The sequence below is a fragment of the Xiphias gladius genome, chromosome 19 (genome assembly GCF_016859285.1).
Source record: "Xiphias gladius isolate SHS-SW01 ecotype Sanya breed wild chromosome 19, ASM1685928v1, whole genome shotgun sequence".
NCBI classification, from domain to species: Eukaryota; Metazoa; Chordata; class Actinopteri; order Istiophoriformes; family Xiphiidae; genus Xiphias; species Xiphias gladius.
Window position 1 is genome coordinate 11,886,789 of NC_053418.1, and position 17,109 is coordinate 11,903,897.

At 40.3% G+C, this 17,109-nt stretch overlaps 1 protein-coding gene across 3 annotated transcripts; it reads left to right on the top strand.

The window, feature by feature from the left end:
• Positions 1–1,903: 1,903 nt before the first annotated feature.
• Positions 1,904–15,705, top strand: cbwd (COBW domain containing). Of its 3 annotated transcripts, none has more exons than XM_040155823.1 (17): positions 1,904–1,988; positions 2,055–2,303; positions 2,638–2,803; positions 3,060–3,146; positions 3,643–3,739; positions 4,001–4,092; positions 6,145–6,204; positions 6,937–6,974; positions 8,425–8,471; positions 9,110–9,196; positions 9,344–9,388; positions 10,067–10,123; positions 12,432–12,483; positions 14,220–14,288; positions 14,393–14,458; positions 14,609–14,735; positions 15,267–15,705. In XM_040155823.1, the coding sequence occupies exons 3-17, from the start codon at positions 2,677–2,679 to the stop codon at positions 15,338–15,340; spliced, it is 1,125 nt and encodes a 374-aa protein (XP_040011757.1). In that variant the 5' UTR covers positions 1,904–1,988; positions 2,055–2,303; positions 2,638–2,676; the 3' UTR covers positions 15,341–15,705. The 3 variants fall into 3 exon arrangements, with proteins under 3 accessions (XP_040011757.1, XP_040011758.1, XP_040011759.1); XM_040155824.1 differs by having other exon boundaries at positions 2,055–2,174; XM_040155825.1 differs by lacking the exons at positions 14,220–14,288; positions 14,393–14,458; positions 14,609–14,735; positions 15,267–15,705 and adding an exon at positions 13,243–13,567.
• The last annotated feature ends 1,404 nt before the right edge of the window (positions 15,706–17,109 follow it).

Genomic DNA, 17,109 nt, shown 5'->3' on the forward strand with positions numbered 1-17,109 from the left:
AGACACTTATTTTGAAAGACTGTCCTCTGTTATACGATCCTTTGCAAAGTGAACACACTGTAAACCTTTAATGGGATGGTCGGGGTGAATCTGTAAGTATGTAAAACCTTCATTCTAACATTATTGGAGTAAGAGAGGTTGTGTGGGACTTATTGTCAGGGAACCTGTTTTAATAAATGTTAAAAAAATAAATAAAAAGAGTTAACTGAGAGGCTGTGACTTAATACTAACTTTCTCTCTATTGTTTAATGTGAAAGGGTCTTAACATTAATTCTATGTATATCATTTCTCCAAGGACTTGAAGGCTTGTGATATTCATTAATGAGTTTATAAAGCATTTCATGCAACCGTATTTTGGTTAGTTTATTGTGTTAATATCGACGTAACAAAAGCATCATTTTTTCTTTTTCTGGACCAACTTTTTATTTCATTTCTCATGTAATTGATGAGGTTACAGGAATATAACAAATGAGACTGAATGCTGATACAGCAGACTCTGTAAATGAATATATGCAAAGTCACGAAAAACAAACAAAACCCACACACACACACCCACACACACACACACACACAAAGCAAAAACAAGACAAACAATTTGCCATAGCTACCAAGCCAAGTAAAACTTACATTATGTAAATTTAACACTTAGATTGACACTATATAGTAAATAGCAGTGCCAGGGTACATGGAGCAACAGATTACAACATTCTCTTTAATGAAGGAATTTGTGTTTACATTCAGGGGATGGACACAATGTCATGCACTTTTTTTTTTCTTTCCCCAATGCTACTTTAGAAAAGTATAAGATGGCAGATTTTCCCTGTTGATAAGATAAGTTGCATTGTGTCACAATAGTACTACTATAATATGATGATGGTATTGGGCAGGTGATGAACAGTGCCTGGTTTCCTCCAGACGTGACGCTTAGAATTGAGGCCAATCAGTTCAATCTCGGTTTCATCAGACCAGAGAATCTTATTTCTCACAGTCTGAGAGTCCTTTGGGTGCTTTTTTGCAAGATCCAAATGGGCTTTCACGTGTCTTTCACTGAGGAGAGTCTTCCATCTGGCCATTCTGCCATAAAGCCCAGATCTGTGCAGTCCTGCAGTGACGGTTGTCCCTCCAGAAGCTTCTTCCATCTCCGCACAGGATCTCTGGAGCTCAGCCGGAGTGAGCACCGGGTTTTTAGTCAAATCGCTTACCAGGGCCCTTCTCCCCCGATTGCTCATTTTGGCCCGGCGGCCAGCTCTAGGAGGATTCCTGGTTGTTGCAAACTTCTTCCATTTATGAACTATGGAGGCCACTTTGCTCTTGGGAACCGTCAACGCAGCAGAGCCTTCCCCAGATCTGTGCCTCGACACAATCCTGTCTCTGAGCTCTGCTGGCAGTCCCGTCGGCCCTCATGGCTCGGTTCTTGCTCTGAGGAGCATTGTCAGCTGTGAGACCTTATGTAGACAGGTGTGGGCCTCTACAAATCATGTCCAGTCAACTGAATTAACACGAGTGGACTCCAGTCAAGGTGTAGAAACATCTCAAAGATGATCAAGAGAAATGGGAGGCACTTGAGCTAAATTTCAAGTGTCATAGCACTACTTTTCTCAATGTGATATTTCGGTTTTTCTTTTTTTTTTGGATAGATATACAAAATTTCTAAAATTCTCTTTTCCCTTTGTCATAATGGCATATTGAGTTTAGATTGATGAAATGACAAATGAATCTAAAAGACTTTAGCATAAGGCTGCAACATAAACCGTGACAAGGGCAAAGGGGTCCGAATACTTTCTGAATGCACCGTTCGTTTCATTTATGAACACGTTTGCCTCGTGTTAACAGTAGACCGAAGCAGGCACGCGAACGGCGCTGCTGCCATAAACTGGTTCCTGGCGCCCTCTTGTGGCGGACGCTCGTCACCACACCAAGTTTAGTCCGGGAGGCTGCTGCCGGGACGGAGAAGACCAAAACCTTCGTGTATTTATTGTCATGAGCAGGTTGTAACTTTTTATTATTCCTCCGTCGGCTGACTCCAGGGTTATTTATACCCCCCCCTTCCGTAGACTTCGTGTCCCGGCTAACCGTGGACGAGAGCGGAACCATATCGTCACTGCTCCAGGACTCAAGCGGAGCCTCTACGGTGTAGCACGCTGTCAAAACGTAAAGCCACGGCCGTGCGGGAGGTAACGTCTTCGGGGAAAAACTTTGAACGTCCGCATCTGTCAGGGTGGGGGGGCCACCAGGTAGTTTCTTCACAGCCTTGGTAACTCAGGGGAAGTCGGCGGGTTCTGCTGTCGTGGCGCACTGAGCAGGTATCAGGATGAAGTCCACGTTGGCGATCCGCGATCGTACACTGCTCACTTACAGAGAGCCAATACCGTGTGTGGGGGGGGGGTTCATGTTGTTTTTCGATGTTGTCTGTAATGTTATGGCGTCTCGGGGGGGGGGATTTCGGACGCTACCGAGATCCCGCAGGATATTTCTGCATTTCTACGAGAGATCCAAGTGTCGTCGACCGGATCACATTCTTCCCCAGTTTTGTCATGTACACACACACACACACACACACACACACACACACACACACACACACAAATCTGTTAATGGCTGTTTACAGTGTGTCTGTGTGCTGATTCGTCACGTTAGATCCATCGTGTGCCCCGGTAGACGAGCGTTATTTCTGTTATGGATGGCGTGGTGATGGTGGAGGAGGAGGAGGAGGAGGATGCTTGCCCAGAGCTGGTGCCCATTGATACGCAGCCTGGTCCTCCTGCAGAGCAGATACCCGTCACCATCATCACGGGCTACCTCGGTGAGAGACCGTCTGTGCTGCTCACTGCTCTGATAAGCTCATCGACCGGCATATAATCTTGGCACTGCAATCCTCACCGCAGCCAAACGCAGCTCTGATCCCAGGGCAGGGTATTGTTCACCCTCATAATGGTTTCAAAGTCTGTTCTTCAATCAGGAGTATTGGGAAAAAAAACATGGCAACTATTGATGCTACCACTAATGACCAGTTTGCTTAAGTATTCCTCCTCAAAAACGTTTTTCCTGTTTCTTTGTAGGTGCTGGGAAGACCACACTCCTGAACTACATATTAACAGAGCAACACAACAAGCGGATTGCAGTCATACTCAACGAATTTGGAGAGGGTAAACTCATCGTGTCTTTTGGAGAACTCCAAATATTTAGACACAACTTCTTTAGTCAAAGGACGCACTACACTCAGTATTACAATTTGTTTTGTGGGCAGGCTGATTGTTTTGTTTCCAGCCATTTCCACAAGAGAGCAGCATAGGAACACTTTACCTTGAACCCAGAGCAGCTCGTAAACGGGGTTTTCACCACGTACCACAGTTTGTAAAATACTGTGCATTATATTTGCATCGAGCTCAGTATTCTTTTACACACGTCGGGTTTCTTACAGTATCAGTGTTGTGAGTTTATTCTAGCAGGTTGCTTTGACCAGTTTTCTTTTTTTTCATTAAACTTATCTAAAATCACTTCCACGTGCCAGCAAAGCACTTGGCTTTTTGAAACGTGCAGATTTCCCGTTAATTCTGGTTCAGATTTCTTGATGGCGGGATGTCATGGTTTTTCCACAAACGGCTCGGCCTCTATCAGTGACTCTAATCGCTCTTACTGCAGGCAGCGCCCTGGAGAAGTCCCTCGCAGTGAGCCAGGCAGGAGAGCTGTATGAGGAGTGGCTGGAGCTGAGAAATGGCTGCCTCTGCTGCTCCGTCAAGTATGGACATTAACCGTCACCCATTGTTACAGCAGAATAGAATCAGAGGTTGATTCTTAACAGGAACTACTGTGTTAATGAGGATATACTGTCAGTAAAAAATAATAAGATTTGATGTTTATTTTATTGAGCTAATATGTTATATGGTATCCAGTTCACTGGGCTTACGAGAGAACACATTCTGGCTTTGTATTACTTTTTGTACTATGTAACCATAGAAATAATGTGCACATTTTGTTGACTTGTTGATTCATTTTTCAGGGACAATGGTCTCAAAGCTATCGAGAACCTGATGGAGAAGAAAGGAAAGTTTGACTATATCCTGTTAGAAACCACAGGACTTGCTGATCCAGGTACACATTTGCAAGTTAAAGTAAGAGCAGTTATCGTATAGATCTCTTACTTGATGGTTAAGTAAACCATTGTTTCTTTCTTTTTTTTTTCAAACTTAAAACAGCATATAGACAGTTATTTTCCTCCTGGAAAACCTCATGGAGTTTTACACACCCGCTGTTTCACCAGAGGGTGTGTGTGGTCTGGAGGAAGTGAGGTGACTTTCAGCCCACATCCACAGCTTATGACACAAACCAAATTCACGCTTTTTGGCAGCTGACTCTTAGATTTTAAATGGCAGAGGTCGAACACACCAATTCCCTTGTTTAAAATACATCCTGCTTGCATACATGATTTGCATGTAGAGATATCTGTGAACAACTAGCAGCTGTAAGTCATGTTAGAGTCTACTTGTTGATTGTTGACTGTTAATATTACCAGTGTGGACTCTACATAAAGTAAATGAATTGTGACTTATGACTGTCTCTGCCTATAGTCCGGTCTGTGTTTGAATTTGACTAAGAATGACTTAGCGTTCCTGGCACAATATTTAGGGGTGACCTGTGGATCAAGCAGTGCCATAAATCCCCTTTTCTCTTGATGTGTTTAGATAATGGTCAAACCCCTGCAGATGTCGCTGTAAGGCCTGCATCAGAAGTGAAGCATTTTGTTACTCTGAGGACCAGACTTGTGTTGCTGTGACCGGAGCGTCCAAAAAAAAACATTTCCATCAGGGTAGCCCCAAAAAAAAAAACCTAGCTGTCCGTTCAGCTCTCACGTTTGAATCAGGGAATCAATATTAAGCTATTAGAGGGTAAGCGCTGTGGTGATCGGGGTGTGTCGCTAAGTGACAGGTGTCAGGAGGTAGAGGCATTGGCAGACGCACACCACTTGGCTTCACAGACAGAACCAACGGAGCGCGCTCAGACTGGGGGCTGACTTCACACCTCTGCTGTGACATTGGCTGAGACAGGCTTGTTATCGACCGAGACAAGTCTGTCATTGGCTCCGGCAGCACTGTCAATCATAAAGGCTCCCAGGGGATTCTCCCCTTCCATTCAGGAAGAGGTTGGATGAGTTGTGTGAAATGTGCCGGTCAAAAACAGTGTTTTCATTACGCATCCATCAAATATTTACAATGCTTTCTTATTCTCGCTTGGCAGTTTGACAAAAGTGCATTATGTGAACAAGCTGTGGCTGGCACGGTAGCATAGGGTCTTGTACAAACCGCGGTCACAGGAAAATAGAAACAAACAAAATGTACCAGCCGGAAATAAACAATTGAAAGGTTCTGATATTGGTTTTATCTGCTTCATGGATCTCATCCCGAAAAATAAATAAATAAATAAAGCATGCAGAAACAGGGTTTCTGAAAGTACTGCAGTGCTGACCCTAAACACAAATACTTTAGATAACGATATCACTTACTGAAGTAAATTCGTCCAGTGCTGAAATGATTAAATTACTGACAGAAAAATTATTTGGATAATTAATTAATCCGACATCTCTTATCAAGTAAATATGCCAAAATATTTGCTGGTTACACTAATTTAAAGAGTTACCTTGGGCTGCGATTGTGATGGGCATTTTCTTAGTATTTTGTAAATTTTATAGACTAAATAGTTAATTACTCAATTGAAAAAATAATCTGCAAACGAATCAGTAATGAAAATAATCATTAGCCTCAGCCCTAAACTCATTGAAATAATATTTGAAGATTATTGGTAATATGACATAGTAAGTGACTGCGCATGAATTCTGAAAAACATTGTCTAATTAATACTGCATTTTTACATATAAATTTTCTTTTTTTTTTTTTTTTAAAATCAAACCTTTCTCATGTCTGACAGTGTATGTTTTTACTAACTTAAGTAATTCCCATGTAACAAGCCAAGAGTCCACTTTCTCTATTTTTGAAGAACTCATGCAGAAGTTAGTCAAATTTAAGAAAACATTTAAGGTCCCCATTTTCTTCTCTCCGCCTGACAGTCATTTTCGATGATTTTGATTTTAACGTACTTTCACAATATGAGTCGTTTATATCTAACATACCAGTTCCAATCCTCTGGCAGGAGCTGTGGCCTCCATGTTCTGGGTGGACGCAGAGCTCGGCAGTGACATCTATTTGGATGGTAAGATATTTGTGATGACACATGACTCTCTGTCTTTGATGCGCTGAAAATTACGTAGCTTAAACTGAACAATGAATTTTAGTGCTGCCATTTAAAAACATTACACTGATTAATGGTTGTGCTATAATAAAAATCTTTTTTTTTTTTTTTTTTTTTTACTTTAAAAGGCTTTAACTCTTTAACATAAGACTGATTAACTTGAAAATTCCAACACAAGTCAAGCTTTCCTTGCAAATAACACTACAGGTCTGACACCAACGATAGGTCAGTTGGGGGCGATATGGTATAGCATTTGACACTGTGTTTCTGGATTTAAAATACTCTTACTGGTCAGTGCTATGATTAGATATTTCTATTTTGAGCCTGTAATAAGTCCAATTCCAGTACAATTTTTGAAGAGACTTTTTTTTTTTTTTTTTTTTGACTTGCCGAAATGGTGCCTGCCATGTTTGTAGGTACAACACATTTTCTTGTTTATTTTTCTACTTTACTGGTATGTGTGTGTTTGCATGAATGGTGTCTTGCTCCTCACTTTAAATACTCAGCTGTCCGCTCTGTTGTGACAGGCCAGTGGACCAAAAGTGTAATTCAAATAGCTGAGAAAGTGGTGTAAGCAGTCAGACCAGACCAAACACCAAAAGGCAACTGCAGTTCAGAACAGACTGTGCACAGGTTGTTGTACTGTCTTAAATTCACTGATCCCCAATAACTTGTATATTTTGTTCGTCCTAGGCATCGTCACCGTCATTGATGCCAAGTATGGACTACAGGTATGTGATAAGTGGCTTTTCAGTTTTGAGATGCTATACCATGTATAGTGCTGAAATATGGCTACGTTAATGAACAGAAAATCAAATTAAAACAATTTCGATAGTTGATCAATTTCTCAAGTCATTTCTTAAGCAGAAATGCTCGACATTTGCTGGTTCCAGCTTCTCAAATATGAAAGTTTGCTACTTTTCTCAGTTTGTCTGTTTGTAAATAGAATATCTTTGGATTTTGGACTACTGATTGGCCATAACAAGCATTTTTCATCATCTGTCATCTGTGGGACATTGTGATGGGTATTTTTCACAATTTTACAACATTTTATAGGCTCTTTGAGTCATTGATAAATCTAAAACAGCAATTAAAAAGTTAATCAGTTTTGAAAATAATAATTAGTGACAGCCTTAATCATTTTGTCGCCAAACTTTGAAGCTTACTTGCAGTATTTGCCTCTGAGCACTAACATTAAAAAATAATTTTTTATCAAAAAGCCAAAATAAGCAGTTGAACCCATGAGACTGTTTGTGTACCTCCAGTGCACAGCAACACACACACACAAGCAGACACACACATACACACATACACATACTCACACACCCTGCCCTCCCTATGGTGTCTGAAAGGAACAGGACAAGTGACACCTAGATAATGTGCTCTAATTCGAAGGTGTCATGGGCTGTGAGGTGACACATTTCATGGCCTAGGTGCTGTTCTGTCCTCCGAGTGGAGAGAGGCAAGATGAGGGAAATCGTGACAGAGAGAAGGAGAGGACAACTCATAGTGAAGGGGTAATTGATATCAGAGATGCGACCGTCGTAATAGGACTGTCACATCCCCTCACCTGCCTCTCCCCTCATCTGTCTCATGATATACCCATCTGTCTGAGGGGTTTCAGGTTAACTTGAGCCCTTGGCCTCACACCCTCTGAAAGGCCTTTGTCTCTTGATACAGAGGTTGTTGAATTAAGAAGCAGCAGCAATCGGCCAATCTATTTGTGTTTTATTTAATATATTTTTGTCATTCATTCCCTCTGGGTTACAGCTGTGGTGATTCAGGCAGTGACAGATTCCTGTCAGATTGACGCTCAGGGGTCAGGACCCAGATTAACACCTCCTGCTCCGTCTGTTATTAGATATTAAACTGTTTTGGAAAATGCTGTATCCCCAGTGCAAGCCACAGGACACAAACAAAATGAGAAGTGATCCCCTGTGGTTTCATGTGTTGAGAAAGTCACTTAAGTTCACACAGATGAAATACGGGCATTTTTTGTTATCAATTTATCTGTCACATTTTGTGTTGGCTGTTGCAAACGTGCACTAATATTTTTATTTTTTCAAGAATGTGCTTAAAGTTGGCAATCTATATGGTCAGCATGAGCACTTTTGAATACTTTCTGTCTTTCATTTTGCGGGTGCATGTGTACGTTATGTCCACTGTCTCTTCTTTCTGTAGCAACTAATAGAGGAAAAAGCAGATGGACTCGTCAATGAAGCAGTAAGGTATGTTTAATGTAGGTTTTTATACTTTTTTTTTTTTAAAGTGAGCTTTAGAGAGGCTGGAACGGAGGTAGTGTTAACTCTGGACAGAGCCATGCTAAACTGACATGAGTGGGTGTTTGATTGGAAATTGGTAATTCCCAGAATGCCAGAGTACTCCTTTTAAAAACTAAACAAACTGCTCAGTATCGGTCGCACAGGGTCTCCCAACTTGCCGTTGGCCGTACTCTTGCCACCCGTCTGTCTGTCTCCCTGGGCGTCTCGCTGTTTGTGTCTTCCAGCAGCTGCATGGTGGTGCTGTTGAACAAATACACTGAGGAAGAAAGACCAGTTGCATGACCCTTTGCATTCTTTGTCTTTGTTTGTGTTTTCACCTCTAAACTAAACATCAGCTCCCATTTGAGTTTGGCATGTATTGCCCACTGCCACCCATGAACAACTCTACACATACACACAGAATAAACAAACAATCTGACAAGGCAGTGACATCCTGATTCTAGCCGGTTTAGAGCCTTTTACACATGATCTTAATTTTGGACATTTCTAAAAGGGAATATTTCTCTGTTGTTTGTGTTGTGCAAATTTTGAAGAGCGTGTTTACTCGCCAAATAAACACTATGTTGTGTTTAATTTCTTTTCAGACAGATTGCTCTTGCTGACCTGACCATTATCAACAAGACAGACCTGGTGAATGAGGAGCAACTAAACCAAGTCAGAGACACTGTCAGGTCAACAATCCCACACTTCATACTCCTTATATCTTCTGACTTCTACTATTATACTTTTTCATTTTGTGTTATTAAGCTGCATATGTAAATTTTGGACAATGTTACATTACATGCAGCCTAGTATTCAGATTTTTCTTTTCACTTTAGATCGATAAACGGTCTTGTCAAGATTCTAGAAAGCCAGAGATCAAGGTAAGTTTTTCCTGAACAAAAATGTGATGATTTTGTGTGTTAAGGTTATGCAGCCTTTCTGTGGCCAAGCTCCCTGCTTTGTTTAGTGTAACTGATGAACTCCAAGCGCTGCCTCAGATGTTTGTAGCAAAGATGAAGCAGTTCAGGCGTGACATTGCTGATGAGAAACCCCCAAGCCTCACATACATACACAAACTCCTGCGCCCTGATTAAACACCTAACCCTCAATGGTGTCCAGTTACCCACAAGTCTTTTATCTTTGACTCCAGATCTTCAAGCCGACATTTTTGCATGTGTGTCAGTGTGCATACGTGCAAATATGTGTCTATATGCACCCTCTGCGTTAGCATGTTGTGTGTTGTTGGCCCCAGGTAGCATCTGGCTAACACAAGTAGTGTGTATCAAAGGTTTGGGTGTGTTTCGAATCCACTTTGCTCCCCTCAGAGAGTTCAGACCAGGGTGAGGAGATGAAAGACACCGTGCAGCGAGGGGTCAATCGGAAAAACATTCCCACAACTTTTTGCTTGAGTCAATTCACTCGGTTACCCTTATTGTTAGTTTTAGCCAGCTTTTAGCCAAATGCTGAGGTTTCTTGCTTAATTTATTACCCACTATGGTGTGGTTGGGTTTTTAATCAAAGTGGAAAACAGTAAAATAAGCAGTGATCTTCTTCCACAGGGTGGATCTCTCTGAAGTTCTGGATCTGCATTCCTTTGACAGTAAGGATGGAGCAAAGTGAGTTGGTTTTGTTCCATTTAAGTCTCATGTACGCAAAATGGATTCATTCAGAAAAAGTTCTGTCTATAAGAAACTGACCTTTTTAAAAAAGACACTTTATTTTCAAGCCTCATATCAATATTGGTATTTAAGTGTTTCAAAAAAAAATTATAAAAATATATCTGCTGATATTAGTCACATAAACATTGATTTGGAAATGTGACTAAAATATGTACTGTGTGGGACATTTACAGTTAAGAAAACAAACTTGTCAGTGCTCTCTGGCAAACCAGATGACGTAATTTCGACACTGTTTCAAATTTACATATTAGAAATGACAACATGTTTCTTTAAAAAAAGGAAAACTCTATAGTCCGTTCTAGGCAAGGAAATAGGCAAAGCACACAGGCTGTGAATGCAGCAATGCGAAAGGAAAGAATGACCCAGACAAAATCCCTACATGTAGCACTGCTCAGTCCATCACGACACCGTATAAGTAAGCACACATGTAAGAAAGCTGACAGACATCTTTTGTGCTAAAATTTTGTGCAGATACATTGCCCCTTCTTTTGAATGTAAAGTTTTATTTAGATGTTTTGAAAATAAAAATTTAGAATTTACTGATTTTAGTAAAAGTAATAAATGGAAATTGGTACCTTAGGGTCAAGACTGGATTTTTGAGACTGATACCATTACTGATACCAAGACCGATATTCAAGATTTTAAAACGTCGAGTGATGCACTGTATTCAACATTTTTCTCATATGGATAACCCCAAATATCTCATGAGAAGAAATGTGAGGAAAAGATTATGAAACTTCACAGCTGAAAAATAAAACTTGTCAGTGCTCTTTCGTGGACAAACTGTGTAATGGCGACACTTTTTATATTGCCATGAAAGATTACATATTGAGCATGTCTTCACTGCAGTTTGTTGTTACATAGAGGTTGAAATACTCTAAATGCCGATATGAGTGTGTCTGCTGATAATATTGACCATGCCAATGTGTAACTGGAAGCGAAAGATCCCGAACCTATTTTGACTGTACTGATGGCCTTGGTTGCTGTTCTGTCTAAACAGTGTACCCAGCAGTCTTTGATACTGTTGCTCACCATGTTTCTCTCACATTAACAGACCCTTTTATTGAGCATCCCCCTGTTTCACCACGGGGTGGTCATCATATTGTGTCCCCTGTAGAATGTCATTCTCATGAATAGAGTCAATGTTCATCCCTTCATGTGAATGAAATGGGTCCGCGGTGTTAAAGCTCTCTTACATGCCCTCAGTCAGTGTCTCTGAGACCAGCTGCAGAGGATTAGAGCTGTGTGTGTCCACTGGCTCCTGAGGAGTCCCCCATGTCCCAACAGATAACTCTTTTCCCCCCGCCTTTGAGAGTCCAGACCCCTCCTCCCCTTGATCCCATGCTGGCTGTTTGAAGCGGCCCCCCGCCGCTCGGCCTTTGTGGTACTAACAGCACGCAGGGCTCAAGCTGCTGGACACAACATTTAGCCTCCTTGTGAGGTCTGATGGGGAGAACAAGGGCTGTAGTTTATTTGGGGTTGGTGGTGGTGGGTGTTTTGCAGGATTTAATTGCCATTTCTAAAGTTTTCACAAGTCCATTCAGAGATGTGTCATTAAGCACTGATACAGCACACTTGTTGTCATACTGCGAGATCAAAACAAAACAGAAAAAACTGTACAGTCCATTTTCCTCTGCAGAAAAGATGAAGGATGTGGATAAAAGAAAAGCTCAAGTACTTTTATTTCTACTTACGGTACATTGTACACTTCAGACAGGGGTTTCATTTAATTGTTATTTAACCAGGAAAGCTTCACTGATAATCAAATGTATTTTCCACAATAGGCTGCAATAAAAATGAGCTACAGATTAACAACATAAAATAGAGAACACAGAATATGCCAGAAAAACAGGATTAGACATATAATGTGATGATGACATAATGAGTACAGTTTGTCAAAGAACCATGTAAAAGAGTTTATTCCAGAAACCACCTAAATGGTGGCTTAAAACCATGTTCCCAACCTTTTTGACTATGCGCACTTGTGAAATCTCATCAGTGGTTCTACCCCACAATGTACTACAGCTTACAGATACACTTGAGCACACACAAACTGTTGTTTCACAAATTATTTTGAACTTTTATTTAAATATTTTTAAAGTGAATTTTGGTTTTCTGCATTTAGTAGAGGTAATAAACGCAACAGTGTCCTCTACCGAGCCCCATTAAGTGAAAATGAGTCTCATTTCTGGAATGAAAGTGGAAAAATATATCGTGGTGTTTAATAATTTCTCTCATCTGAAAGTCTAGCAGAGAAGCTCCAGCTTGTGAAACCCACGAGGCCTCATCTTGACCAGGTATTTTTATGTGCTCTGAACTGTTTCAAACGTATTCACTCGCCATACTTACTATCTTTAGGTTTCCCTTGTTTTGTTTGCTAATTTATTTCAACACATAATTTCCTAGGGAGCAAAGAGGGATTCATTCCCCTGAGGCCAAAATTGTGCCTTGCATTCCCCCAGGCTCTGACACTGTAGTGAAAACTCCCTCCCTGCTTTGCTTTTTTTGTTGAGATCAACTTGGGGCTTTTGATGTTTTCTTTTTACACAGACGCAGTCTCGGTCATACACGGCAGCACGGACATTGAGTCGCTCTAGACTTAAGTAGACTGGGCACACTGTGTTGGCTAGACTGACTAGAGTCCTGTCTAGGTATTATGGCTTTACAGTTGTTTGAATTGAATCCAGATGTCATAAAGTGTAGTATACCGACCATGTTTCACCAGATAATTAGTACCTGAAGGTTAGATATGAATAGGAAACCTCTGGTGTACAGTTTTATAAGAAAAGATGTAATGTATCCCCAAAACCCGAACATCATTTAAGTCCAGTTCATTTCCATGATGTAAATTAAGAAAAAATATGTCTTTCAGGATTAGTCTCATACCATTTCTCTTGATGTTTTCATCAGGCTTTAGAGCAATTGACTCCTTGCCGCAATTGGGCCTCATCCAGTTTTCAGTTCTGCTTTATAACCATGAACTTTTATCACAGGATGAGGAGAGATGAGGGTTGTTTGTGTGGGCAAATAACGGCATTGTTGTCTGTTTTCTCCAGGTTCCCTTTCCCGCATGAAGCTCAACGTCCCTCAGACCCTAACCCCCCCCACACACACACCCTTTCTTCCCCATGTTGCTCTTTTCATGTAAATGAGAATGCTGTTTTTCTGTTGTTATACCAAATGACAAGGAAGTGTGTAACCTTAACACTTCAACACAAAACCCCCCAATATCTACAAAGTGCTCTTTTAATGCTGTAAGGAAGTATTGAGAGGAGGGAGGGTGTTTTGGTTTTTGACACGGTCATTGACAAAGTCATCAGCTGGGGTGTTAAAAAACCCTTCTTTTGTTTAATGTTCATTATGACTTTGCTAATTTCAAAAAACTCAAATATAGGTTAAAATGTATTTCAAATATGTGTCCACAGTACATCATTGAGTATTTCAATTCCATGCCACTTTATACTTCTCCACATTTCACAAGGATATATTGTAAATTTTACACAACTGCACTTATCGGACAGCTATAGTTAATTTTCAGATCAAGATTTTATACAAAAAACAAATTTATATAATATGCATTGCTAAAGATTAAACTGCCCAACAGTATATAAAATTGTTAAAATTAGCTCTGCCGTGACATTAAAATAATATTCTAATAATATATATAATATTATATATATTTTATTTATATGTGTGCATATATATATATATATAATCTTTGAATGGGGCCATTTTGCATCAGTACTATTACATCTGATACTTAATTGTGCTTTTGCATTTTTACTTCAGTAAGATTTTGATGCAGCATTTTTCCGTGTACTGAGTATTTTTTCTTTGCTACTTTGGTACTTTTTCTTAAATAAAAGATCCTAGTACTAATTTCACCACTGCATTGAAAGTACTTTTATGTATTTTTCTTAATTTCACATAGAGAGTCATTTATCTGTAGAATAATTTTTCAAAACCACAAAATGTCAAATTTCTTGTATAAACTCAAAATATTTCTGTATGGCTTTTCATGTGTCATCCTCAGAGTATTTTAACTGCGACGTTTGAAGTGGCTGGAGATCTCTCCGAGGACGCCTTGAATATTTTCATCCAGGTAAAGACACTCTGCCTCATTCAGATCCCCGCTGCAATTGCTCATTACTATAATACAATAAAGTCCTTTTGAAAGTTTTGAAAAGTACATTTCCACTGTTTCAGGATCTCTTATGGGAAAAGATGTTCAAAAACAAAGAAGGGCAACCCATGATCGTCATCCGGTTAAAGGTACAGTCGAGCACAGTAGTCACCCCAGTGGCAGCAGTGATCAATAACGGCTGCGTTATCATCAGTATTAATCAGTTCCAAACGCTTCATTCGGTGCGGGTTAATGTGTCACTCGTGACTTGTGACTTATGTGTTTTTGTGTGTTTTCAGGGCCTAGTATCATTTGCAGGTAAAGCCCACCAAGTGATGCTGCAGGGGGTCCACGAGCTGTACGAGCTGAATGAGACTCCACAGCTCTGGGAGGAGAACCTGCGGATCAACCGACTGGTCTTCATAGGTGAAGACGCACACACTTCTTTCACATATTTATCTTTACGCAATTCTTAAACACTGCTGCAAAGGAAGCCGATTCAACGAGTTGCATTAAATTGATTAAAATGGCTCTTGTTGACAATCTTCTGTTAAAGTTCGTAAGTAGTCTGTGCAAATGTTCACTTAATTGGGGTGGTTCATTCACATTTATTGAAAACTTCAGAGTTAAGTAGTTTAATGATTCTAGCATAAATTCCTATAGGTGACATGAAGTTCTTGGTAGTAATTCTGCATCACAGTTTTGGGTAACGCTTTATAAGTTCATAATTTTGTAAGAGTTTCCTGAAAATGTTACAGAAATTTTCCTGGAAAGTATGTAACATGGCACAGATTATTTGGAAAACTGAGACAGTGTTGAGTCTTTTAGTCGTTGTAGAGCAGGTCAGTGAAAAATGCAAAAATATGACATTTATCTACACACACCATATCTATATATGTCGGTCTGAGTGTGCATATAGCCGTACTGTGTTAATGTTCACTTCCCTCTGTTTTTCAGGTAGGAACCTGGACAAGGACGTTCTTCGGGAGCAGTTCATTTCTACAGTCGTGCAAGGGGCAGAGAGAAATTAGCTAGAAGCTCTTCTCTCCTCTTCAACTCAAAAACTGATTCTGGAGCAGAGGTTGTGGCTTTGGCCATCCATAAATCTGGCGCTGTGTTTCAGATGTTCATTCCTTTCTCTCTCATGAGGATGAGGTATGTCAAAGGATGGCTAAGGTGCCTGTAGTGATCAAGACAGCAGTTTAAAATTGTGATAATCCATCAAAACCAGCTTTAAAACCTACGGTATATCACAGGAAGAGTATTTATGTTGCTGTAGTGCCTGAGCTAAATGCTGTGTGACGTGCTTCTCACCCTGGAAACTTACCAAACATGGCCTCTATCAATAAACCCTGGAGAGAAAAAAAAAAAAAAAAAACTAAAAAATGTGCGCACACACAAAGATACCACAAAAATCTAGAAATTTAGTCAAACCACTGCATTTTTTTTATAAAGACGGCTTTGTAAAATCTGCAACTTTTGGAGGTTGGGAGCCTAAATAGTGTTGGAGGTTGCAAAGCATCGCAATAACTGTATCAAGTCTGGTGCAAGACTTTATCTTGTAAATGAAGCAGCCTTGCTTATGTTTCTGGCTTTTAACATCCTGTATTTTTAAATTATTGAAAATAAAGATTTTTTTTCCCCCTGAACATGTTATTCTGTAACTGTTCTGATATACCTGAACGAAATAATGTTTTTAATCATTTGTAAACTTGGCTTGCTCCAGCTGACAACAGCAGACTATTAACATAACAAGAGCGACAAAGTGCCTTTGTGTTTAGGTGGTAAGTTCACTATGATACTCAACAAAGTGTGAAAAAGGCCCCCAAGAGCATTAACATCTTAGCTTTCATTGTTTTGAAACGCATACAAAGTTTTTTAATTTTTGCATCCAGTGAACAGACCACGACGAGAATAGCATGGTTGTTTCACAAGTGTGATAACTCAAATATTATAACAAAGTAATGCTTTACAACGAAAGTCTCCTAAATAATTATAATCGGCTCTAATTATATTTTTATAAACATTTTGCTAGTGCCATGCAAACCTGTCATGTTTTGATCTGCCTATCTAAACTGGGTGATTGTCTTAATTTTTTTTAGCTTTCTACTAAAGTGAAACTTTCAGTTGTTACCGGTTTTATTTAATCTTAAATTAAAAACTGCATTTTTACATGTCTCCAATCAAAATGTAAAGTTTTTTTTAATTTTTTTAATTAGCCATTTGTCTTTCCCTTGAAAAATAAGATGATCTCAGCTGTTCCTGGTGCTGTCACCTGCACCTGCAGCCTCACTGAAGATTTTGCTCATAAAACCTGACAAAATTACAAACACTCTGTTTTCTGGTATTTGTTATTTAAGCCTTGATTGGTATAGTCATGTGAGAACCATCTCACACACACACACACACACAGCGCGGGCACACAGTAGGCCCAGTCAGGTGAGGAAATAGGTGGGAGTTTTCCCAACTCGGTCATTTGCAAAGGAGACGGTTCAGCAGGACGGTTTTAGTACATATCCGCTGTTGAACCGGTTTGCTTTGAGGACGGCTCCGACTATTCATCCCGGCCATAAAGCGGAGCTGAGCCCTGTGGCCCAGAGCGCATCGTGCCGCTGAGCCGTTTCCTTCTCGATTCTGATGCTGATGTTCTCGTAAAGGCGCCTATTGCGGCTTTTCTCCGCTGGCCGCGGGGAGCCTTGCCACGGCCATTTTCATGGTCACGCCACCCGCGGGCATCCAGAGGTGGCAAACTAAACGAACCCGCGGGGGTTCCGACGGGGAAACACTTGGTCTCTTATCA